The sequence below is a fragment of the Metarhizium acridum genome (assembly GCF_019434415.1).
Source record: "Metarhizium acridum strain ARSEF 324 chromosome Unknown scaffold_577, whole genome shotgun sequence".
Lineage (NCBI taxonomy): Eukaryota > Fungi > Ascomycota > Sordariomycetes > Hypocreales > Clavicipitaceae > Metarhizium > Metarhizium acridum.
Window position 1 is genome coordinate 97,421 of NW_027094045.1, and position 22,896 is coordinate 120,316.

Here is a 22,896-nt window from a genome sequence, read left to right on the forward strand (position 1 = left end):
TGCGTAGTTACGTTTCGGAGTGATGAAGCTCACTGCGACGACCATAGAGTGCATCGCATCTCAAGGCAAGTAAATCTGAGCGCACCACGTTTGTCAATTCTGTTTCCCACATTTTTCTCTCCCAACTTGTCATATGACATCTCTAAGCTCAGTCTCAACTTTGATGTTGGAGGACGTCAAGTCATGATGTGCCGCCGTCGTGCTCAAAAGGGTAGTAGGCTGGTTGTGAGGGTTCCATGGACAGGGTGCGTTTAGGGGAGCTTCAAGCCCAACATCTACACAATGAACAAAGACATATAAATCATCATGTCAAATACGTTGCACTGGAAGCCATTCCAGTGTTTCCTGCCCCGTGAGAACCAGTCCTGAAAGCGCCACATGTGCAGACTGGCGTCTTACCGTAGTGCGACCAGCAATGAAGGCGACGCGCTTCAAGCACTTGCAATGTTTGGCGAGCACGAACGCGCATCGCAAACCGAATCAGCGAGTGCAAAAGTTTGGAATCCGCGGCCGGTCATCATGTATCGGGCCCTCGTCACTGGTCGATAATGCCTTGCAAGCATGGGCTTTGCCTTCGCAACTCCGTCATGAGCACATGGGGTCATTCATGGACTGTGGTGGGATGGCGGGGTACCTTGCTTGGTCCATGGTCATCGTCACGACATTTCAACGGTGCCTGATCTTGCTCCAGACGCCACCATCTGAAGCATCTCACGAGCTGTAGTCAGCCCCCCGAAACCAGCCATGTCTGCCGCAAATGCCAAAATTCTATCCACGGGCCCTCTGGTACGGCGATTACCCTGAAACGACCTCTAATTTGTGAACGCCGACTCACCAGCGCGCCCGCAGCCTGACAACGAGGCACGATGGATCAAGTTGGTCAAGTACGACGGCCGGGAAAAAAAAGGAACATGCCCCATGCAGCCATTCACGCAATCCGGCTAACCTATTTCTTGTTTAGAATCAACTACCGAGATGCCAACGGCACCCCTCGAACCTGGGAATCCGCCGAGCGAAGCACACGCCCTGCCAACACGGAAATCGACGGCGTCGGCATAGTGGCCATCCTCGACAAACCTACCGGCAAAGAAATCATTCTCCAGAAACAATACCGCCCTCCAATAGGCATGGTCACGGTCGAGGTGCCCGCCGGTCTCGTCGATGCGGGTGAGTCGGCAGAACAGGCTGCTGTGCGGGAACTACGTGAAGAAACAGGCTACGTCGGCGTGCCCACGGAGACGTCGCCCGTCATGTACAATGACCCGGGCTTCTGCAATACCAACTTGCGAATGGTCCACATGAGCGTGGACATGAGTCTGGCGGAGAACCAGAACCCCAAGCCGCAGCTCGAGGACGGCGAGTTCATCGAGGTGTTTACCGTCAGGCTGGCCGACTTGTGGGATGAATGCAAGACGCTGGAAAAGCAAGGGTGCGCTATTGACGCGCGGGTCGGGACCTTGGCCGAGGGAGTTTTGCTGGCCAAGAAGTTGGCGCTGTGAACACCATGATGAGAGCTCACGTCTCGTTAGACTTGGTGGACTTGTGTGTGTGACGATAGAACTAGATTATAGAGAGACGTGACTAGTTTTCCTGCTACTGCTTTGTGTGTTTCAGCTTCTTCTCTCGCTCCAGTGCCTCCCATAGAGCCAGCGCACCCAGACACTTTGCATCCCGAGCGCCTTCCTTCCAAAGATCCTTCATGGGAACAAGCTTCAGCGTGATCTTCTCCCCCTCTGATCGCAGCCCCGTCAGCCGCCCGTTCCACTCGCTCAGCTGCGATCGGGGAATCCTCCGCTCGCAGCTGAATATCGTGATGTGCTCGTCACAGCCGCCCGCGCTGGGGAACATGGCCGTGGGAAGATGCTCCTCGTCGTCGTCCTTGTTCTGACCCGCCGCCTCTGCCGCCAAGTCGTTGAGACACACCAGGTCGTTCTCGTGGATGGTGATGCCCAGCTCTTCCTCAATCTCCTTTGCCGCGGCGCCCTTGAAGCTCCCCGCGTCGTCGACCATGCCGGCGGGGAGCTCGACGAAGCTCAAGCTGCCCGCCGGCACGCGCGGCTGCACCGTGAGCACGACGTAGCGCTCGTCCGAGTCTGGCGCAACGTCGTCCGGTATGAGCATCACCAGCATGGCGACGCTGGGCCCGCGGAGGAACGCGCTGGCCGGCAGCTTCTCGCCGGCAGAGTTGCGCACCGATGCGGACACCTTCATGAAGCCGATGCGTCCATTGTCCCAGAGATCAAAGGACTGGACGGTGATGGAGCGCAGACTGTACGGGTCCCTGTGGAAGGGGTGGCCTGGGCCGGATTGCCGGGTGAGCGACTTGTTGAGAGTCTCTGTCCATTGCTGCCAGGTTGTCAGCGACTGCTGCTCGTAGAGTTTGACATTGCGATGGATTAGAAAAGGGGAGGCCTCACGTCGAATGGTCTAAAGGACAACAACTGCTCCTTGCTCAAACCCGCGGGGAGGTGAACGGGCACGTTTTCCAGGACGTGTATTGTAGACATGCTCTTGGCTTGCGGGGAGCCGATCGATCTTGCGGGTGGTTTTCTTGGGGCCAGATTGAGACGCCAGTGTTTTCTAAGGGTAACGGTGGCGCTGCTCCAGATTTTCATCATCAAGAGGCGGTAGTCTGTGAGAGTGAAGTGTGAGTTTGTGAGTTGCGACGTTGGCTGTGCTCCACATTTGACGGACCAGACTTTATAATTATACGTATGTCATCGATGCTGGCATGGCGCTCGACGACAACAAAGAGACAACAAAGAGAACGTGGGACGAACACGCAAAGTACACACAAGGTACAGAGGCCGCGATTCACCGTATTACTAGGAAAAGCGTCATTTTTCGCAGGTTTCATCCATGTCAAAGCAGTGGTTTGCGCAGCTGCGGTTATTTGCCCATATTACCGACATGGTGTTTCGGATACATGAGCTACCATTACTATAGTAATTTACGTCGATGCTGTAATGAAATACAGACATGGCATTGGCTATATGGCTGGCCCCGGAGTCTAGATCTTCACTCACTGTTTGACTCAGCCGTCGTCTCCCATATCATCGGCTACGTGACCCCTTTGGTAGCGACCGGAATGCAATTCACAGCGAGGCTATGAGTAAGCAGAAGCCGGGTCTCGCCGTACTGGAGCGCGCTGCACAGGACCATGAAGGAGTTGGCACCGATTTCAGCACAAAAAGTCCAAATCCAACGATGAAACTGTCAAGTAGGAACCCGCTGTACGAGTTGATGATGGCAGAAGGCAAGAAAATGATGGTACCTATACCATAGATACATAACCCGACGATGAACACCAGCTTGAAGCCACCAATACTCCAGGGGTGATCCGTGTCGCTCCTTGAGCGGTTGTTTTTGCTTCCACAGAGAGTCCACTGGCCTACAAACAGAAAGGGCCAAAGAAGTGACCGCTTCCAAAATATGTACTCGTTAGGCCTAGGCTTTGGACAGAGTCATATGGTTCATGGCCGCAATCGTACTGTTTGAGGTGTCAACGAGGCTGTATAATACAACCCAAATGAAGAAAGAAGGCTGAAGCTACGGCGAAGAATATAAACGACTCAATGGAATTGACAGCGAGCATACGCTTCGGCTCAGCCGTCGCGGTAGAAAGGCTACCGCTTGCTCCGTTCTCGAAGGTAGGTATCGTACCCGACTTCTGGCTTCAGGACGCTGGCGTCGAGAGATGACACGAATTTTTAAATAATCCCAAATTCGTGTTCTAGCCGAATCGTGCAACCCGCCCGAGGACCTTGAGGACAATTTGTGGTTTGAGGATAGGGACACATACAGCGTTATGCCGACGTTGACTTCTACGACGCTCCACATCAGGGACAGGGACGCATACCAGCCGAAGTCGGTCTGGTCGCCAAAGTTCGTAGGCGAATGTTGGAGCATCAGCTATGGCCATCTGCAGGTAGTAGATGTGAATCGAGCGCCAAGATAACGACAAGGATCATCTTCTGCCGAGATGGTCGTTGCAGGTGGGCGAGGATAGGGATTGTTATAATGCCAATCGCTAGGTCATTGATGATATTCACCGGTGCCGGCGCATATAAGCTCCGTCAGGAGAGTTATACAGATAGCATTCTCAACGCCAATCGTCCATCCAGCTCGGACAGGGCTGCAGAGATAAACGTTTATAGCCGTGAGAAGAAAATCGGCAAGATTAACAACCAGAAGCTTGCCTAATGAGGCATGCCGTAGAAATGTCTGAGTCTCCTTTTTCGACGCGCGGATAAAGGGCAAAGACGCTGGTTGGTTGTCATCAGAGCAGGGTTCTGGAAGTACCATGCATATTAGCGATAGGAGTCGCACGGCCTCCTATGTTGGGATACTGGATTTTAACCCTAGCGGAAGCATTTAATGCTTCAACATATAAAATAGGGAACACGTATCCACGGCGTCTTAGAGTGACCCTGTTATAGTCTGAAATATCATCGTCATGCGTCCACAGGCCGTTGGCGAAGCCAAGATCAACTATAGATGAGAGGAAAAGGCAATAGGCCAGGCCAGCATCACAATCTCGGCGTCAGAGCCGATATTACGAACAATGCCGTACCGGCAAATGATGCGTGCCCTGACGAAGAAGGACGAAAAGACGAAGGTCACAGTCGTGACGGCAAACACAGCAGGGCCACGATCCGCGGTGTTCTTGTCCATAATCGAAGCGGATCAGTTGACGGAGGCACTGGTCAGAGTCCCTGAACTGAGGCTGGTATATGGACGGAGACAAAACAAAGTGTTATTGAACGCGGGAGGGTTTTGAAGCTAGTTAATTCAAAATGGCTGAGAAAAGCCCGGAATATAGAAGCACACAAGATTCATTTTTCCTTTCCCTTCGCTCTCACTCTCACTCAAGAGTTCTAAACCTCTGGTTGAATTGCAGTTGACGCCACCGTTATAACTCACTCCTATGGTTATGACCGGGAGCGAAGCTGCGGCTGGCGTGCGTTTTCGTTCTTGGGCCAATGGATTCTTGATTGGGCAATCTCTAAAAAGGGAAGGTTTTCGGCTCTGCTGCCTAGAAAAAATGCCGCCAGGTAATACGCGGCTGAAGGAACAGCTCACACTGCGGCTGAGAGAGGCAAAACCGTCAATTGGCGGCGAATCCCATTCCCATCCAATGTCGCATTGACCTGACAGCGTTCGCTGAAACTGATATTGTGCGACGTCGAGCTATGCCTGTCTGGTACCGGGTGTATAGCCAACGTTGACACGTCTCGCCGCTGTGTTGTGAAGTGTTTTACCACAGCCATCCCTGATGCCTCAGCCCTATATGTACTCGGGAAGAGGAAGCAGGAGCGGCCAATCTGATATCGTTAACGCGAGTCAGTCTTTGGCCGTGCTCAGCTGAATGCAATAAATAAAACATGGGGGTTCGACACACTGGTCTAGCAATATTACTCGAATCCAAGAGCTTGCGGACCAATGCGCCAGGCACCACAAAAGAGTGTTGCAAGCCGGCCCGTGTTGGACTTGGTTTACAATATATGATTATCCCTCTGAGCGCGGACCTCCTCGGGGGCCTTCAGCTGTAATGGCGCCGCAAAATTCCTGTCCATCTTCTCGCCTCGGTGCCAGTTGTTCCATGTCCATTACGCGTCGCCCGTCTCCGCGCCATGTAGAAAGTTTTCCCTGTATGGGAAGGCAGTGGGAGGCCTTTTTCCCCACGGGGGGTGAAATCAGTAATAGCGGAAGTACGGCACTTTGCGATACGCCGCATCTTCTTGTGATGAGCTTTTTGTGCTTGTGGCTGTGATATGTATGGTGTAGCCACGGCTATGGCAGAAGGTACCACGGCAAAATCCGCGTCCCGTGTTACATGCGGCTCGGATCGAATGGACGTACTCTATGTTAGTCTCTTGGGCTCAGAGAGAGCAGCGAGCAGTTTAAGTCCTATTTTTGTCAGTAAGATTCCCAATGGCTCGATATTTCGTTGGGGCATTGCAGATCAAGTACTAGGAAGTAATACTAATCGAAATGATAAATATTGAAGCTGTGAAAAGCTCTAATTTAGTAGGCCTATATTTAATATAGTTTTATTTGTCTGCGGAAGACGAAACAGCGATTGCTGATCAATGCCGGTATTTCCGGAAAGCTGTGCAAAGGGCAAGAAGACAACGATAAACGCTTGGATCGGTTGTTCAGTTTCGGTTAGAACTTCACGTACAACAGAACAAGGGCCTCTTTCCTATGATTCGCACAGAGAGAATACATTCAACTGCCGAGTGGAGGATTTACGGGGCTGTCAGGATAGTTCTTTCAATGAACAGCCATCTGTCTGGCAGAGTTACACGGCTAAGGCGAATGTCGGCCATGATTGCTCTTCGTATGATCAACACGCACCAACGATGAGTCCTTTGCTGCGCCCTTCCTCCAGTGCTATATCCTTCCTTCGGCAGACTACGAGGGGACTCTGGAGAAAACGGGACATAGTACCCTGTTGGGCGTGGAAATAATGTGGGAACAATTGTGTTCCCTGAAGCTTCGGGGCGGTACTCGGCTGGCGGAGTAGGATGATCCAAGACCAATCACGTAGAACGCAGTGCAGATTGTAGAATATTACAAAGGGCTAAAGATGCTGACGCAAGTACGTTTACGTCTCGCAACGCAGGCTGGTGGTTAGAGGTCGCGCACGACGCACCCATGATGTACGGGATCACAGGATATAGTAGAGGCTGACCATCCAGCAACCAGAGCCATTCTATCCTATGGTGCAGCACAACTAATAGTCCCATCATGTTAGAAATGCCAGCCAGTTGCTCCCACCGCGGTTGGGTGGTGGCGTCAGTGCGACGAGCCCGGATCTGTATACTCACTTGTCGCTTGAACGTTATAACTTAAAAGATAATGCTTTATAACCCCCTATAATACTCGCTGTAACACGAGATATAGAGCCCCCGTAACCCTTTACAACCCTCCAGATGTCGCTAAACACGGAATATAGAGCCCCTATAGCCCCTAAAATACAGGGGTTTTCAGTGCTAGGCTTGTTGGAAGCCCGCTGTGTGGCGAGCTAGTTGATAGCTGGCCTTGTTATCTAGATTTCGGTTGACAAGATATTATTTTTAAACACTTTAGAGAGAGTCTAAAATACAATTTATCTTAAGATAGTAATTACTTTAAACCGCCCTGAATTGACACCCCTAATAATATCTTTGCTACCTGGTTCATTCTGTGAACCTTATCCACTGTGAATGGACCATATTCTTGCATCGTAAGAAATGCATTATCGTTAATTTTGAGGTTTTCAACTCTAATATAGTCGACATAATCATCGCTAAAGGTCGCAATGTTCAAATAGATCTCATGCCGATCCTGGGAGACAAGAAGACGCCTGTGCTTCTGGCTGTTAGATTTCGATGGAGGTGGATTCTCCGCGATCCAAGCCGCCATTTGGGCAGACTCTTGCATCCGGATTGGGCCAGACGAGCCGTCATCCCCATAGCGAAGGAATGATTTGACCTCCATAATAGCCGCCGGATGTTGACTTTTGTTCAATCGCAGAAGGCCATCAACTCTCACTTCATAGATCTTCTCGTTCGTGTTGGCGCTTCGCACTATGAATGGGTGCCGTCGAAGAGTCCATTGTCCCAGGCTGTCCTCGCAATGAAGCGTGAGGGCGTTAAGAAATAAAACCAGGGCCGTATTGACGATTGCTTCGTCCTCAATTGCTTGGTACACTTTTGCACCATCTCCTGATATGGGCGAGTGTTTAGAGAGTTCACTCAAGGGGCTATCGTCTGACAAGTTCATGTCGCTCATGGCCTCGTTGATATCTTGGTCAGATGTCACTGGGCCTTTTGCTGGACCACTTGGACCACGTGTAGGAGTCCGGGGGGACCGGCCTTCTGGCCATGACTTCTGAGGCGCCTCGGTGAGAACTCGACCTTGGGCTGATACATTGGCGCTTCGATTTGCGTGAGTGACAGTTGCTGGTGTTACCGGACCAGGGCAAAGGAACCTTGTGCGGTCCCACGGCCTGTGGCCGCATTGAAAGGGGGCAAGAATGACTCCTCATAATGTTTCCAAGACTGTAGCCCCTCTAAGCTGCTCTTTGCCTTTTTGAGGATCCTGGGGGTAATCCATCCTTCAATTTCACAGTGTTTGTCGAACTCTTCAGCGTCAAGGCGAGCGTTCCAGAGGGTACGCAGAAGGAGAAACTGCTCATATGCAATCTTAGAGCCAGACTCGCATTTCACATTTTGAGATGACGAATTGTGGAGGGAGAACTTTGTTACTTGAGACCTCCACTGATGGACCGTCTTAGGAAACTGAAAAGACATGTTGTGAGAAAATGCGTATTGTTAAACAACATAAGTGGCATGAAAATTATTGATATTAAAGCAAGCGTTTCATTGGCGCTCAATGAAAATAAAGAAGGGATGCTTAGTGTAGGCTAAGCCTTCCACGATCCATGGTGCATTAAGGCGTTTTATAACCCTTTGCTATTAGTATTCTTGAAGTCCATCTCTTCTAAAGTTGGTCTAAGCCTCGTTTCGAGAGAACGGCGGCAAAAGGGAATGATCACTCTGCCAATTATAGACTGAATGCGACCAATCCGTTGTCCCAGGTGAAAGGTGACAGTCAGCCCACCAAGCGCTTAGGGCGAATTTCTAATGGTCGCAGGTAGCAGGGCCGATACCTGAGCAAGGGAAGCTTGCAGGCCCAATAGTGAGCAATAGACATGATAGAAGGACGGTTGTGATCCATGTTAGTTCCATGCGGCCTGAACTGCGGGTGCGATTATAAGCGCGTATGCCAGCCTCAGGTAGGGTGTAAAATATTGCGGTTTTGGGTACCCATGGGTCTCCCTGTGACATATATATGCACCTAAATTTATAGTACTGCTACATAAATTTTTACCCATGGGTACCCATTTTTACACCTCAACATGCCAGGTGGTTCGATTGGTAGTACGCGCGCCGCTGCGACCGCGGCTTATGTCACCAGTTGACCTCCCCAGACCGCCCGTCAATGGTCATGGTCGACTCGTCATATAAACCAGCAAGATGCCTCCGCAAGCCAGCCGCACGGCCTGGCAAAACTCAGGCCTCAAGGGCGAATTATTTCGAAAATGAAGCCTTGTCAATCAAGGCCAAAAGAAGCCCGTCAAGCCTTTGTCTCCCAATTCCTGATGGCCAACTTTGCCCCCCTCGCCCGACCATACATCGACACAGGTGCGCTCAAGAGTATGGGCATCAGGTGCCTACACATTGACTTCAATACCGGGCGTCTCAGTAAGGGCGTTGCGCAATTCATCGACCCAATCTCTCCGAGCAACATTGGCGAATGGCTGGCAGTTACGAAGCCGTGGCTAGGGCGTGACGGCTTTTTCACTGACGACGAGCATGGCGGGGACAACGAGGGCAAACGGACCGCTTGCCCCCAATGGGAAGCTGCCAATTTATTCGAACTGGTGAATTTCTACCTCGTCTGCGATGGGGAAATGAACCCAGGCATACTTCAGACTCGAACGATGTGGAGGAAATTCCCGTATGCTTCATACCCCGATACTTGTTCCGTCTTTAGGCCAGGGCTAATCAAATTACGTGTTGCAGAATCCCACGTGGCAGGACGCTTTGCCAGCTTTCTGCTACAGGAAGTCGAAATTGGCGCGTATGGACCATCTTTCGTCGGTACCAATACTACGAGGAGATAATCTCTGAAATAGGCGAATCGCCCCTAGATCCAGATAAGCCCCATGTCATTGCTTTTCTAGCAGACGGCGCGCTCATCAGAGAAGATATGCTTTCGACTAGCGAGTTGACGTGCATTACGTATTTAGTTGCAGATGGCGCTCTAAAGTACAAGCATCACCGTTTCATCCCGGCAACGTGACCCCGACCTAGTCAGCCTAGGTGTAGTATATTCTGGCTAATAAAAATGCAAATGATAGGCGACGCTGATCTCCGCGTCATTTCGTACTGTCCGAATCGTGCAAGGTGTTCTCGACTGCCAGAAAGGGACACTCGAAATACGCAAGTCGCAACCAATTACTTTTTCTGAAAGCAGGATGGCTAATTGGGACAAGTATTTAACTTTGCTGGGATGGATGATTGGGAACCCCGTTGGGCAGACGGAGTAAAGGATATAGTGAAATATTACTTTCTGTAATTATTACTACTATATAATTATAATATATTAGATCCCTTTATAATAAGAATAAACTAGCTTATAATATGTATTTTTTAAGCTAGCTTTATAATAGATTTTTTTAATTTCTCGGTTATTATTGTATTACTTTTAAGAATTTCGTATACTTCTTATATACGTTTTACTAGTATCTTATAAATATTAAAACTTTAAAAAGTATTAACTAATATTAAAGATTAACTTAAGTTCTCCCAGTTAAAGCTCGTAGCTAATAGAGAGATTAAGAAGAGTTGAGCTTTCTAAGCCTACTATTCCGCGAAATATTACGTCTAGTCTGCTATATGAATAATAATATAGACCCCGACGCAACTACACCATGGGAGTTACAACCAAGAACGGCGAGCGGTACATTTACTCTGCTTAGGGAGTCATCCAACTATGGCCCTCTTGCATGCTTCACTGCCGTCTCGGAATAGGAAGGGAATTGTAGGTCAAGAAATACTCGCTATCTGGGCGACCCAATTCCCAGACGCTATTGCAAAAAGGTGTCTTGTTGAGTCTAGACAGAACAACGTGGATGTTAAGAGCTATAATGGCACGCGTAGAATCGGGAAAATCGGCAGAGTTCGGTCGTTTCCGGTATGTCTGGATCTTCTCGCTCCATGGCCCAACGGCGAAACATAATAACTGTGGTGACGCTCGCGCTGCGTATCGATAGGAAAGTATTATACTCCTACCTATATTTATAATCGCCGACGAGGTAAAAGATTATTGAGTACATTTGACTTGCATCTAATGATTGCTTGGCCAAAATACAATGGGAGGCAAGAAGTCCACAGCCAGATCAGGTACCTGGCTGTCGCGTTCTATACTAATTCATAGTATACTACAGCATATTAGTGTATATATCTCTGTGGGAAAATATAGTGTGCTATAGACTGTTACCTTGAAAATTTAAGAAGGCGGGAATAGTCTAGAGCATTTGTGCCACTTGGGAGTAAAACAGCATACCTATGCTAGGCAGTCATGCCATGTTACTGGTTTGAGCTTTGACAGATAGTCCAAAGACAATCACCGCTATGTGAGCAGTTCGGTGTCAGTGCCATAGAGAGAGAGCCAAATAAGCATACTTCTATTCTGGATATCTGGAATTCAGCTAAGAACCGCCATTGCTGGATCTTTTTGCTCCACGGCTCAACGAATGAACCCGATGAGCGTCGTGACATTCGGTAGAGAGCTTGAAGGAATAGAGATCAAGTGGATGTCGAGAATTTAGATGCCATCGATAATCTAGTCAATGAATACTGAGAAGTAGTATTAGAAAATGAGCTGTAATAATATTATCATGTCAAAGGATGGGGGCCCTCAGGAGGGGGGCGCTGGAGAGGGGAGAATTGTGCTTTATACTCCTGCCTCCAGATGCAGGGGCTCGAGTCTGATTGTAAATGCGAAAACGGATGGCCATGATTAGGCCCGCATTCCTCAGCAGGAATAGATCATACTGTGTCGATGACCTGTGCCACAGCAAGAGCATATTCCAGTAGTGAAATGGGAGAAAGGAATTCGTAAATGTCGCCGTCTCATAAGCAAACACCTCCATTCAAGGGATTCTGATTTTTTCACGCAATATTAATTATCTTCAATATTAGATTTGCTACTGCAAAATAGACTTCAGATGACGACATTGATTTTTGGCTACGTCAAATTCTTCAGCATCGCCAGACTCATCGAGACAGGGACGATCAGACATGACTCTTGTAAACCAGGGTCATGAGACCAATGCTTATGTGTTGCAGACATAACAATTACACGCGAACCACCTGCTCCTCTGCTTGGCACGCGGCTGCCGCGGCGTGCTGTCTTGGTTTAATAGTTAGACTGAGACAGCCAAACAATGTTGTTTGATTATGACTGAGACTATTGAACTGGTTTTGATTAGTTCCGCCAGCTAGGGACGACGATCTGCAAAACGAGTGGATCTGACAATGCAGTATAGGGTAGCTAATGATGATGCCCATTTTCTTTCCTTTTTTTTTTCTTTTCGCTTTAGTTTTATTTATTTCAGTGGACGGCAAATATACGCAAGAGCAATGCTCAGACAGGCGATGAGTTCCAGATTTTTCTCATAGTGCTAATAATCAAAAATGATTGTTCGTTTGTAAATAAAGGGACTTTTCCATAATAAAATCAATTTGTGATACGATTGTATGTAGCCCTAATTTCTCATGCTTTCCGTGACAAACCGAAAGCATAAGTGAGACCCTTCCATTGAGCTGAAGAATGAGTAAACAATGTATTCTCATCATCAATGGATCTTGGCAAACTAAATTCTCCAGCATTCCCGTTGACCGTTCCTCAATTGGCGGACTAGTAGATTTCAAGGCCGATTGTCTGAGACTTGGGAGGGTCGGCGTCTTCCGGCTCTGCAAGACTAGTATTGACTCAGAATTGTCAATGTTAGCATGATAAGAAGAGGCAATACATTCCTAAAGAGTACCAGCCATAGCGTTGAGTATTGCTACAGCGGATGTGAAGCACATGGCGCCTTATCTCTTACGACTTGCCGACTCCAAGATTCGGCTTCAGCGGCAAAAGAGCAGTTCTCGCAACTCTTTCCTGTGACAGGGTATTTCCTGCAGTATTCTTCTCTCAAACCCAGCAGCGCTGCTACCCCAATGCGTCCAAGAAGCGAGCTAATAGACATGCCGCTATATTCTACAAGGGCCTGCATCGCTCAACTCCAAGCACCGGGAATGACAAGCCCGGTGCACCATACTACTTCGTACAACCGTGGCCATATTTTGACTAGCTTCTATACAAGAGATGCATCCATACAATGATCGGCGCAATGACGCTTGGCTTTGAAAACAGTAATACGGGAATGCGGATAAGATTCGAGTCTCAGGACGTTCCACATGCTCTACAAGTAACGCCTGACCCTAATTTATAGTTCCTGCTTCCATTACTATTCAGGGGAATTTTGCTGTTCAACGCTTCCTTCGAGAATCAATCTGTATATATCTTGGTGAAACATAACACTGGACTTGGAGGCGTTGGAAATTTGTATTTCCGACAACGACGCTGATGTCGGAAAGTCGAGTTGGACACGGCAATCACACCCGATATGTAGTATGATCGCCAGCAAGGCTAAACAGCTGGGTTACACTCTGGCCTCCAAGTTATCAGAGCTTGCTGTAGTGCGTCTGTTCGTATTCGGGAGCCCTAATTCTCCCGTCACAGACGCAGCTCTACCCAAGAGTCGGCCGCCGTCCCCCCTCTGTCACGGCGGCGGCGCGTGGTCATCAGTGCCGTCTTATTGGCACAGTCAGTAGACATCACGGATTCGTAGCCCTGGGTCGGGGTGGTTTAGGTCAACGATTTCCAATTCCGGCCTGTTGGGCAGTAAACGCATTCAGCGTCAAAGGTGGCAAATCCAACAATACCAGTACCTAACCTATGTCCGCGCCGAAGTCTATTCACGCCACAAACTGACTAATCGCCAGGAGGTCGAGGTAACCCCTTCTGTCCGCCCTGCCGTTGCATTTTTTTGTCATGGTGACATATTATTTGTTATGTACAGGCTAGGCCCGCCTGACGAGCCTCTCTAGTTCGTGAGGAACGAGGGAGTAGAGCTGAGTGAGACAGACTACTATGTCGATCGAGAGATCGCCCCACGTGAGGCAAGCAAATGAACCAGTGACATTCCACCTTGGATTCCCAATTGGTAGCCGACGAGACGTTTACTTGACTTATTCTGTACAAGTACATACCGGCAATTGTTGGATGTCAAAACAAAGTTTCAGACGGGAAGTGTACGCAGAGTGCTGCTCCATGATGCCCATGGGGTCTACCACAACGACTACTGGCATGGCCATGACTGTTCGCGGAGCTTCAAGCCCGCCCTTGCTCCATATCTCACAAGCCGCGGAGGAATGCAGGCAAATCACGATGGGCCTAACAGTTCGAATGTCTGACAGAGCCACCGACATTTCGGTCCGATGCTTGTGTTTTTCATTGGTTCTGTTAAGGCTCGCAGGCTGGTTCACGCCGTCACTCGGTTCCACAACAGGGCGGCTGCAATCTCCACTGCATTTGTGGCAGAGAGTGATGAAAGCGACGGGTCGAAACCTTGGGCTTGAACCCGAGAAAACAAAAGACGAAAGTCGTCGGACGAAACCTATAAAGTGCTTGCTTCCCGCCGTGAAACTCATCAACTCACTCTCACTCACATCAGCAACATTCTCTCAGCTTTCAAACATCTCCCCAGTCTAATTACTTAATTTGCCTTTTTTTGGTTTTGCCATACTTACTTTCACTCAAACCGCATTTCACAATGTCTCTCTTCAAAGTCCTCGTTGCTGCTGCCACCATGGCCACCGTTCTGGCTGTCCCCCACGGCGGCAAGGGACACGGCGGCCAGGCCAACGGCAACCACAACGGCAACCACATCCAGACCCTCGGTGATGCTGCTGCCCAGTGTGGCAACCACCAGAAGATCTCCTGCTGCAACAAGGGCAACAGCGCTGGTACCGTGCTGGATGGTCTCCTGGGCGGCAACTGCAGCCCCCTCGACCTCACCGTGCTCGGTAAGACGAACAGAGAATACGCACCAGTGTGCCAGTCGACTAACACTACACAGGCATCGATATCCCCATCAGCACTGCTTGCAGCAACCAGGTTGCCTGCTGCACTGGAGACCAGAGCGTAAGTGGATTTCGAAATACAGCCACAAGTACAGCTTCTAACGTCTTATACAGGGTCTCCTCAACCTGGCCTGTACCAACCTTAACCTCTAAATGCAACCCTTGGTTGTTCAGAGAAGGAGCCATACGCATCGGATGGGCAACGGGGAGATGTCGCCATCTTAATTTTGGCCCTTTTCGGCAGTGGATTTCTGGTTGGAGAAGCTAGTCTGGTGGTTTGGTTCGCATAAAGCCTTCATGACGGTGCGCTGCAATAGTTTGTCATAAAATTCGGGAAGCTACTAGTGCTAGAAGTCAATACATCTCTAGTTTTCCCAAAAGCAATCTTGCCATGCTTTCCGTGCTCTCGTGTCTTCGTCTTTTCCTGCTTCAGTCCGTTGGAACTCGATTTCCATTGCGCAAGTCAGATGACAACAAAACAACAGCCCACCAATTTGCCTCAAACCCTGTGGAATGCAACGCCAATTTGCGCAGCGTTTGTTTTCCTTATCTATCCAAGACAGCGAGCAAATTCTCTAGAGTCAAAATCCAGTCGATTCTCTTAGCACAGCATCATCAGCCATATGTCTCACAGTACAGATCGGTCCACGTAAGCGGGATCACTTGCCCATTCCCGACGTCGTCTGGCGAGCATTCGTGTGGGCTTTTTTCATGGCTCAATTTGCCCTTGGCGTTGCACTCGTCTAGATGTCAAATTTGATTATGGATCTATAGCCAACACGATTGTACAGCCCTAATTCTGGCCAGGGGCTAACAAGGGCGCTCGGGGCGAGCTAGGAGCTATTAGATATGAGATGGCATGTTCAGCCGAAGCGGAAACCCGTGCATGATTCTCCACCGCGATCCCAGATTACCCCGTCTCGCTCCACCATGTAGGGCGTGATTCCGGAAATTGGCGTCATTGAACCCCTATTTCCGTTGCTGCCAAAAATGGTGGTTGGTGCTATTGTGGCCCAATCAAACGGTGACACTGAGGACGTGTTTGATGACACTTCTCTTCAATTCTATCAAGGCATTTCACTCTAGTATATCGGAATGTTTTTTCTTTCTATTATTTCTTTCAGAATCTAGTAGGCATAGTATCTTGGTATCTGAATCTCGAGATAATCCAGATGTCCGCTTCAGTCAAGGTGTAATAACCAAATCAGGAAATTAGTGGGGACATCAGCACTCAACACGATTCTGCACAAGCGATGTTACTTCAACTTCCACCCTTGTTTGATTATCCATCCGTGGCAAATCAAGGGCGTGTACAGTCAGTAGAAAATTGTAATCACGGGAGAAGGCCAGGGCGTTAGAAGCCCCTGGTCTTTATTCCTTTGAGCGCGGCAAGCTGCAGGCCAAATCTCTTACGGAACGAGAACTAAGAAGAAAGTAGGTGTATGCATACCCACCAGACGTATGTTTTATTGTGATCGAGGTACTGCTAGTCGTCTTTCAAGTACATTTATTAGCAGCGTTTTTAGGCCAAGATGGAGATGGATATAGTTGCCCAAGGGCACTCTGGAGCAGACACAAGAAACACACCTTGCGGCGGTCAAAGGGATGCCCTAGTTATTCAAAGCCTCTTACGGCGACTCCTGTTCTACTGCTCCCTTCTTACTCTGTTACATTCTCTATATACATGGTAGCATGCTAATAGCATACGGAGTGCTGAGCCCTATCAGAAGCTTCTTCGCCATGCTGCAAGTGGAACAGTTGCATGGGTGGAGATATCCATTCTAGGAGCCTTTTTAAATCAATACTCATAGAATAGATACTAATCATATACGATGAAAGTATGCGTCCTGTCGGGATGCCGGCCACTCTGTGACCACATTGCAACGGGGGGCATAAACCAAGCAGATATTAACGAATATTTGACACCTAGTCTCACGTGCAAATTGGTGTAAACAATCTAGCCAGATACAAATAATTACACTATGGCGTGTCACGGCACCAATGCGCTCGCATAGTCTACCTTCTCCATGACGAAAAAGAACGCGCTGATCGAATAGCAATTATACCCCCTTATATTCCGTTAACACACCCCCGTAGTTAAAATTAAAGTTATGGTATCGCAGCTATAATGTAAGCTAAATAGTGATTGGTTACTACTGGCAGCGTTTTGCGTCACTGGTGCTTATAGCTGGTTACGCTAGGCTTAGTAGTAGGCTTAATAGGGTTATTCACGTTAGGCAGCTGAAAATCCCTTAAAATATGCCGCATGTAGGTCTTAAACTGGAAGATAGTCTGCGTGGAACCACGGTAAATTATACCATTACGCTAATTGGGCTCATAACTTTCACGAAAAAGAACGCGCTCTAATCGAATAGCAATTATACCCCCTTATAATCCGTTTACATTCCCGGCTTAGTATACCGTTGTTGGGGCAAATGTCCCTGCGTGTTCTTTCCTTGAGCTACTTGCCAATGCTACGGCATGAAGACAAAAATATGCCAAATTACATGACGAGCTGTCTTGAAGGCTGAAGCCACAGTGACAGAGGCCCTGGAAGGCCAAGACAAGAATCTTGGGTGCCATGTCAAGGCACAACGCGCCAGGTTCGGCGCATACGGTAAAGAGAAACCCTTAATACAGTATCATTACTAGGGTTCCGTAGTATTTGTAGTGTAGTTTCCGAGCAGGCATATACCCGTAGAGTTCGTCCACTTCCATCGTCACGAATACTGCTGTACCATCTGCAAATAGTAGACTGCAATTGTATAAAAATGCCCACAAGAAAATATCCTTGGCTGCCAAATTTTCAAATCAGGGTATCACAACAAACTACCTGGCGTAAACCGCACAACATAGATCCCCTTAACTCCTCTGCGGCAGAGCAAAAATGCAAACCCCTATTCCCACCTATACACACCATCAATATAAGCAAACTTTCTCCGGCATTGACTTCCAGGTTCTACTGGCGCCCGCCTCCTGGGCATCATGCGCTCCATCAGTCGCCTCCGCTCTGCCTCCTCCTCTGTGCCTTCTCCCTCGACAGGCCTTTCCGGTTCGTTCGAGGTGGAACTCCTACGAATCTGGCTGCCATCTCTCGGTTCACGCGATATATTTGCTCCCGGGGAGTTGCGCTCCCCTCACCCGTGTCCGTCATCCGTGTCCGTCATCCGTGTGTGTGTCATCTCCGCGAGTCTCTTCCATCGGCTGTTATTCTCACACCGAGGCTCCTGGACTCTGTGAATTTCCCAGTTACGACTGTTTGCGTCTCCGTAGCCTGGCGAGGCGGGCTGCCGGCAGCCCCAAGTCGTTCATGAAGCCGGCCCTGCCTCGTCGTAGCAGTGGCATGACGCTTTTGTTTTTGACCATCAACACGTACACCATTATTGTTCACAGCAGGCCCACGAGAGCGAGACTTTCGGGGTAAGGGGAGGTCGGACACATCGGCATTGAAGCCTGCGGAGGACATGTTCTGTACCGATGGGACTGAGCAAGGGATCGGACTAGGCGTGACCGGGTAGAAAGGCCGTTCAGATATAGGTGGCGCAGAATAGTTAGCAGGGAGAGGTAGGGGAGGCGGAGCCATTCCTGGCGGGCATACGCCACACGGGATATAAAGCGGCGGCTGCTTCAAGATGACGTTCCTGCGGCCGAGAAAGCCGTGGCAGGATTGAGGACATGGAGATTGCCTAGCTATGGTCTCTGAGTGGCCATCTCGGTATATGTAGGTGAACACGTCTGTGGTACACAGGGAAGATCCGTCCTCGTGACCCGCATCGGCGCGAGCAGAAGCGTTGGAGGAGAGGGTCCCGTATCAGCTCGCTTCGAGCGATGCTTCGACCCTCCTGATGGAACTGAGGCTTCCGATTCAGAAAGCTCTGATCTTGTCGGCTCCACATCCGCAGAATCTGCGGCGTCATTATTCCGAGTACCCGGAGCTGGCGGCGGAGCTAGCTTGGAATTCAAGTCTTGAGCATTGGGTTGTGGTGGCACTTCGTATTGACGTAGGAGCCGTACCTTTTGGAAGTATCCTGGTTCGACAGGTACGCTCGTCACGTTCTCCTTCAACAAGCGTCTCAGAAGAAGCGCCGTCGCCTTCCTCGATGGTAGTGGCCAGATCACATGCCTTGATGACCTGCTTCTGCATACGGAACCACATACCGCAGTCCTCGGTTTGACTAGTAAACACAAGTCTACGCTCTTGAAGTGCCCCAGCGGTGATAAAAATGCTCGTACCATTGAACGTTCACATCTTCCGGTGCGTCGGTCACTGTGTAACAACGAGGACAAGTACCGACCACGATTTCCGCGCCGTAAAAAAATTATGCTCATATTGATCTTCATGCCTCCCCTTGTGTCCTTTAAATTAGCCTGCAAGCCGACCATTCAGCACCTAGGTCATGATCAGCTAGCCGTCAAAGAAAAAAAACTCAATCGATCCGGTTCAGCGTGGCTCATCTCCCACTCCAGAGTATCTATCCACTGAGCCGGGATCTCCAGTGACCGTCCCAAGGCATCCTCTACAATGACAGGCACCCCCTTGGTGGGATAAATCGGGAGGATGAATATGGAATTCGAAGCTATGACTGAAGATCAATGACATTCTGCGAGACCTGTACCAGAAGCTTCTTGACCTCTATGATGCCATGGAACGCATCCTTGGCCACCGCCAGAATAGCGCGGCCCCCCTCCTCCTACATGTCGAGCTGGCAACAGACTTTACCAAGATTTTGTATCTGCTTGTGTTCCTGCTCCTCATTCGCGGCGCGATGCTTCTTTAGAAACTCGAGTATTCCTGCCTAGCCACTTCGCGCCTGTGACGCCAGTAGCTGAACTTCATCGACCCGAGCCAACACGATGGCGTTGTCGACACGAGCAGATTTCTTTGCATGGCAGCCAGGGCTAACGCCGTGGCCAAGACGAGGTGTCACGGGAAGGGACTCTCACTCCGCAGCCAGGCTCGTCAGCAACGACAGCCTTTGTACTTCCTCCTGCAACTTATTCCGAAGCTTTTCGAGCCTCTTTGTCTCTCTCACGCTGCATTCGATGCGCTTGAATATGTCTTTAATCTTCTTTGTGGATCCATCCACGCCGAAACTGCTCCCGTAACGTGAGCTGAGGTGTTGGAGGGGGTCCTGGATTTGGCTTGCACACTCATTGACGACCGACCTGGAGACATGGTCGAGGACTTGTAGACACGGCGAGAGTTCGCGCTGTTGATATGTGGCCACGACCTGCGACACACAATCATGAGCAAAAGATGGGAGCCAGCTCCTCCCGGCGCCTTTGTCGAAAATAACTGGATGATCCCCGCGTCCTAAAGGAGCTTGAAGCGAGACACTCTACTCTCCGTCTTGCGCCTCGCAATCAGTAGTCTATTGTGGGGTTGGATCGAAATGGCACAACGGCATAATGGCACGGAGGTCTAGAGTAATCGGCAGGCTCCCGGACTCGGAACCGGCGTAATGGGGCTTCCCCCGGACCCTGTCGGAATGGGCGCCGGTGATATGTCGGCCGAGGTCTCGGGAGACTAGGTTTCTGCACAAGAGTCCGTGGTCTGATCTCCCCCGAGAATCTTGGCCTTCGTAGTCGCTGTCTCAAGTATCTGCCATTCATGAAACTTGACTTCTCTTTTCAGGCTTGATGAGTCGACGGACGTGGAAGCTGTCCAACCATGACTGCTTGCGTGTGGACCGGTATGAGCAGTTGATCTTGGATAAAATAGGGCCTACCCTTGAATACTTTGTGAAAGATGCGTATTAAAGGCTACTTGGTGTATCAAGTCCGCTCAAATCCATGGCCAAATCTCAAACAGCCCAGTATACTTCAACTTTGACACTATCCACATTGTTCACCCATGCTGGAAATCTCGCCTTGCCCCAGATGGTAATGACATCGCCCAAGACTAAGCTTCGAACGAATGATCCATCGCCAGTTGCCCGGCCACGTCCTTGATCCTCGAGCGCCTTGCCGGCATCTGAATCCGCCTTGATATCATCCAGATATGACCAGGTGACGACGTGTTCTTGCCAATCACCTGTTGCCCTCAAATTTCGCTGGATTTCCCATTCAGGCTGGCCCTCAAGAGGATGTACGTATTTATATTTCGCCTCGGGTTGACTTTCGTTGTCGTCCTCATTCTCCTTGTTTTCATCGTCACTCTTTGGCAATCGCTCAATGTGTGGATAAACCGCCCGGAGTGCGCGCACAGGGAGAGCGGAACTATCTGATTTGGGCGTTTCTTGTGGTACATTACGCGTACTCTGCGCATCGCCTAGCAGGTAAATGTTGGCAACGGTTCGATAAATATTGAGGCAACAGATTTGGGACCTTACTTGTTTGTGCCGCATCAAACTTTTCTAGTCCAGCTTCAAACCAAGTCCATGACGCCTTGTACGTTCCCTTGTCCCCGTAATCTCCACCAGCCCACCCTTGATCATGGCTTTTAATCTTATAGACGACTTTGCGCACTGGGTTAAGCAGTCGAGGGGTTGGGTATTTTGCTAATTTCGCAAAATATTTGGCATCGCAGTCCTTCTCTCTGGGTAGGGGTGTCGCCTCTTGGGTATCGTAGGCCAACTCTTTGGACAGGGTGTCCTGGCCTTTGATACCTGTCAACCCTACTGGGTAAGAGCGAAGCTGAGTAAGATGGGATATATTAGTTCCGCAAGGCAGTCATGATAGAACGCAACTGGGTGGCTAACCAGAAATCTATCTTCAGTCCGAGAAGAACCATAAATTCGCAGAGGTTCTTGTTGTTCTGCCTGGTAGTCGATCGCGTTGGTAGAATGAGCCCAGTATTCAGCATAGTCGAAAATGGCATCAACCAAGTCAGGTGGCAATTTCACGGAGCGGGTGAGCATAATGCGCACGACGACAATGTCAATGGGGTTGGGGTGGTAGGTTCCATCGTCAGCATCGGTCTTATCGGACGGTCGAGGCTCTGGCGTTTCGCGGTTTTCAGGTGTCAAGGGCATTCGACGCAGTCGGGCGAGCAAAAGATTTGGTACAATGTGCGCCATAATGAAGCTCAAGAGGACTAAGGACACGAAAAATTCCAGCATACGTACCCCGGAAGGTTTGCGAAAAGCGAAGGATGGATTGCGCGTGTTGCAAGCAACTAGTGTTGAAGGAAGAGGATGGTGATGATTCACGCAGCCAGCCAGCTGGTTTCGAAACGTCAAGTAGACTGACGAGCTAGCATGTGCTGACGTCACGTCCATGCACGCAAGTGGGCCTGCAGCTGCCCTGTTCATGACTTCAAATGTTTTGATTTGCTAGCACTTGAACTTTTCAACGCATTTGCCTCTTTTTGGACTAGCAGCTCTTGCAGCTCTCTGTAGAGTGTACCGTGGTAACAAACATTTAAAGGCAGCGAAACTTCAATGAAATGCAGAATATTGCGGGAATAAATCATTGCAACCCGGGTTGTAGAATTTGGTCATTAATCTGGGCGAGTCAAATCGGGTAGACGTGTAGCAAAAAATTTTGCGCGTGGGATGAACTTTGAAGTGTACGTCTCCATGCAACTTCAGGGTAACCTTTGACAATGCTCCAGAAGCTGACAGTGAGGGTGCCATCTTGAGAGTTTGGGCGGCCAGGAGAGATGTCGGCGGTATTGCTGATGCTCGTCATCGGACACGAGGCATTTCCCAATGTCTGGTCAGGTGTCAGATGTCAGATGTCAACTGAGGAAGGAGCGTACAGAGAGCTGTTGCCTCAGGCGCTGGGTGGCCTGTGAGCTCATGCACAAGCCGTGCACTATCTGCCATGAACCATCAAACTCAAACACTACATGCGGTTCATGCGATGCAAGCACTCGACATACTATTAAATCTCGGCATCCAAGTTGGTCCGAAGCTGAGAGCCGCCTAGCGGGTCTGCTCAGTATCCAAAATCCGTGTTACTATTTCGCACTGCCGCACGCCGCTCACTGTTGTGAACAAAGCAGGGAGTTTCGGTCAACAGGAGGCGACCAATCTTGAAGCTGCCGGTTGGAACTGACAAACCATCGAGTTCATAACTACCTTGTCCTCTATCTGGCTACCTCGACCTTGGTGCGATTCTCAAATTGTGAGCCGTACAAATCCACACAGAGCAACGCCAACCGATCGGCCATGCACCCAAAGCGCGGTTTCTACACAGA

At 49.6% G+C, this 22,896-nt stretch overlaps 8 protein-coding genes across 8 annotated transcripts; 3 read left to right on the plus strand and 5 right to left on the minus strand.

Moving 5' to 3' along the window:
* The first annotated feature begins 543 nt into the window (after nt 1-543).
* YSA1_2 (ADP-ribose diphosphatase) lies at nt 544-1,602 on the plus strand. The gene is made up of 3 exons (XM_007812521.2): nt 544-786; nt 850-884; nt 962-1,602. Exons 1-3 carry the CDS (start codon nt 745-747, stop codon nt 1,497-1,499), a joined length of 615 nt encoding a protein of 204 aa, XP_007810712.2. The 5' UTR covers nt 544-744; the 3' UTR covers nt 1,500-1,602.
* J3458_020950 (uncharacterized protein) lies at nt 544-2,818 on the minus strand. The gene is made up of 2 exons (XM_066122322.1): nt 2,418-2,818; nt 544-2,346 (listed from the first exon to the last, which is right to left on the minus strand). The coding sequence occupies exons 1-2, from the start codon at nt 2,616-2,618 to the stop codon at nt 1,594-1,596; spliced, it is 954 nt and encodes a 317-aa protein (XP_065972574.1). The 5' UTR covers nt 2,619-2,818; the 3' UTR covers nt 544-1,593.
* A 4,313-nt stretch (nt 2,819-7,131) lies between these two features.
* Nucleotides 7,132-7,779, minus strand: J3458_020951 (uncharacterized protein; the record flags this gene model as incomplete). Its single annotated transcript, XM_066122323.1, has 1 exon — nt 7,132-7,779. The coding sequence occupies one exon, from the start codon at nt 7,777-7,779 to the stop codon at nt 7,132-7,134; it is 648 nt and encodes a 215-aa protein (XP_065972575.1).
* Nucleotides 7,780-7,955: 176 nt separating this feature from the next.
* Nucleotides 7,956-8,300, minus strand: J3458_020952 (uncharacterized protein; the record flags this gene model as incomplete). Its single annotated transcript, XM_007812523.2, has 1 exon — nt 7,956-8,300. The coding sequence occupies one exon, from the start codon at nt 8,298-8,300 to the stop codon at nt 7,956-7,958; it is 345 nt and encodes a 114-aa protein (XP_007810714.2).
* A 610-nt stretch (nt 8,301-8,910) lies between these two features.
* On the plus strand, nt 8,911-10,190 carry J3458_020953 (uncharacterized protein). Its single transcript, XM_066122324.1, has 2 exons — nt 8,911-9,510; nt 9,576-10,190. The coding sequence occupies exons 1-2, from the start codon at nt 9,092-9,094 to the stop codon at nt 9,853-9,855; spliced, it is 699 nt and encodes a 232-aa protein (XP_065972576.1). The 5' UTR covers nt 8,911-9,091; the 3' UTR covers nt 9,856-10,190.
* A 4,253-nt stretch (nt 10,191-14,443) lies between these two features.
* Nucleotides 14,444-14,906, plus strand: J3458_020954 (uncharacterized protein; the record flags this gene model as incomplete). The annotated part of the gene is made up of 3 exons (XM_007812525.2): nt 14,444-14,696; nt 14,750-14,814; nt 14,868-14,906. The coding sequence occupies 3 exons, from the start codon at nt 14,444-14,446 to the stop codon at nt 14,904-14,906; spliced, it is 357 nt and encodes a 118-aa protein (XP_007810716.2).
* Nucleotides 14,907-17,931: 3,025 nt separating this feature from the next.
* Nucleotides 17,932-18,336, minus strand: J3458_020955 (uncharacterized protein; the record flags this gene model as incomplete). The annotated part of the gene is made up of 1 exon (XM_066122325.1): nt 17,932-18,336. The coding sequence occupies one exon, from the start codon at nt 18,334-18,336 to the stop codon at nt 17,932-17,934; it is 405 nt and encodes a 134-aa protein (XP_065972577.1).
* A 614-nt stretch (nt 18,337-18,950) lies between these two features.
* J3458_020956 (uncharacterized protein) lies at nt 18,951-21,876 on the minus strand. Its single transcript, XM_007812526.2, has 3 exons — nt 21,455-21,876; nt 21,086-21,389; nt 18,951-21,024 (listed from the first exon to the last, which is right to left on the minus strand). The coding sequence occupies exons 1-3, from the start codon at nt 21,812-21,814 to the stop codon at nt 20,558-20,560; spliced, it is 1,131 nt and encodes a 376-aa protein (XP_007810717.2). The 5' UTR covers nt 21,815-21,876; the 3' UTR covers nt 18,951-20,557.
* Between the last annotated feature and the right edge of the window lie 1,020 nt (nt 21,877-22,896).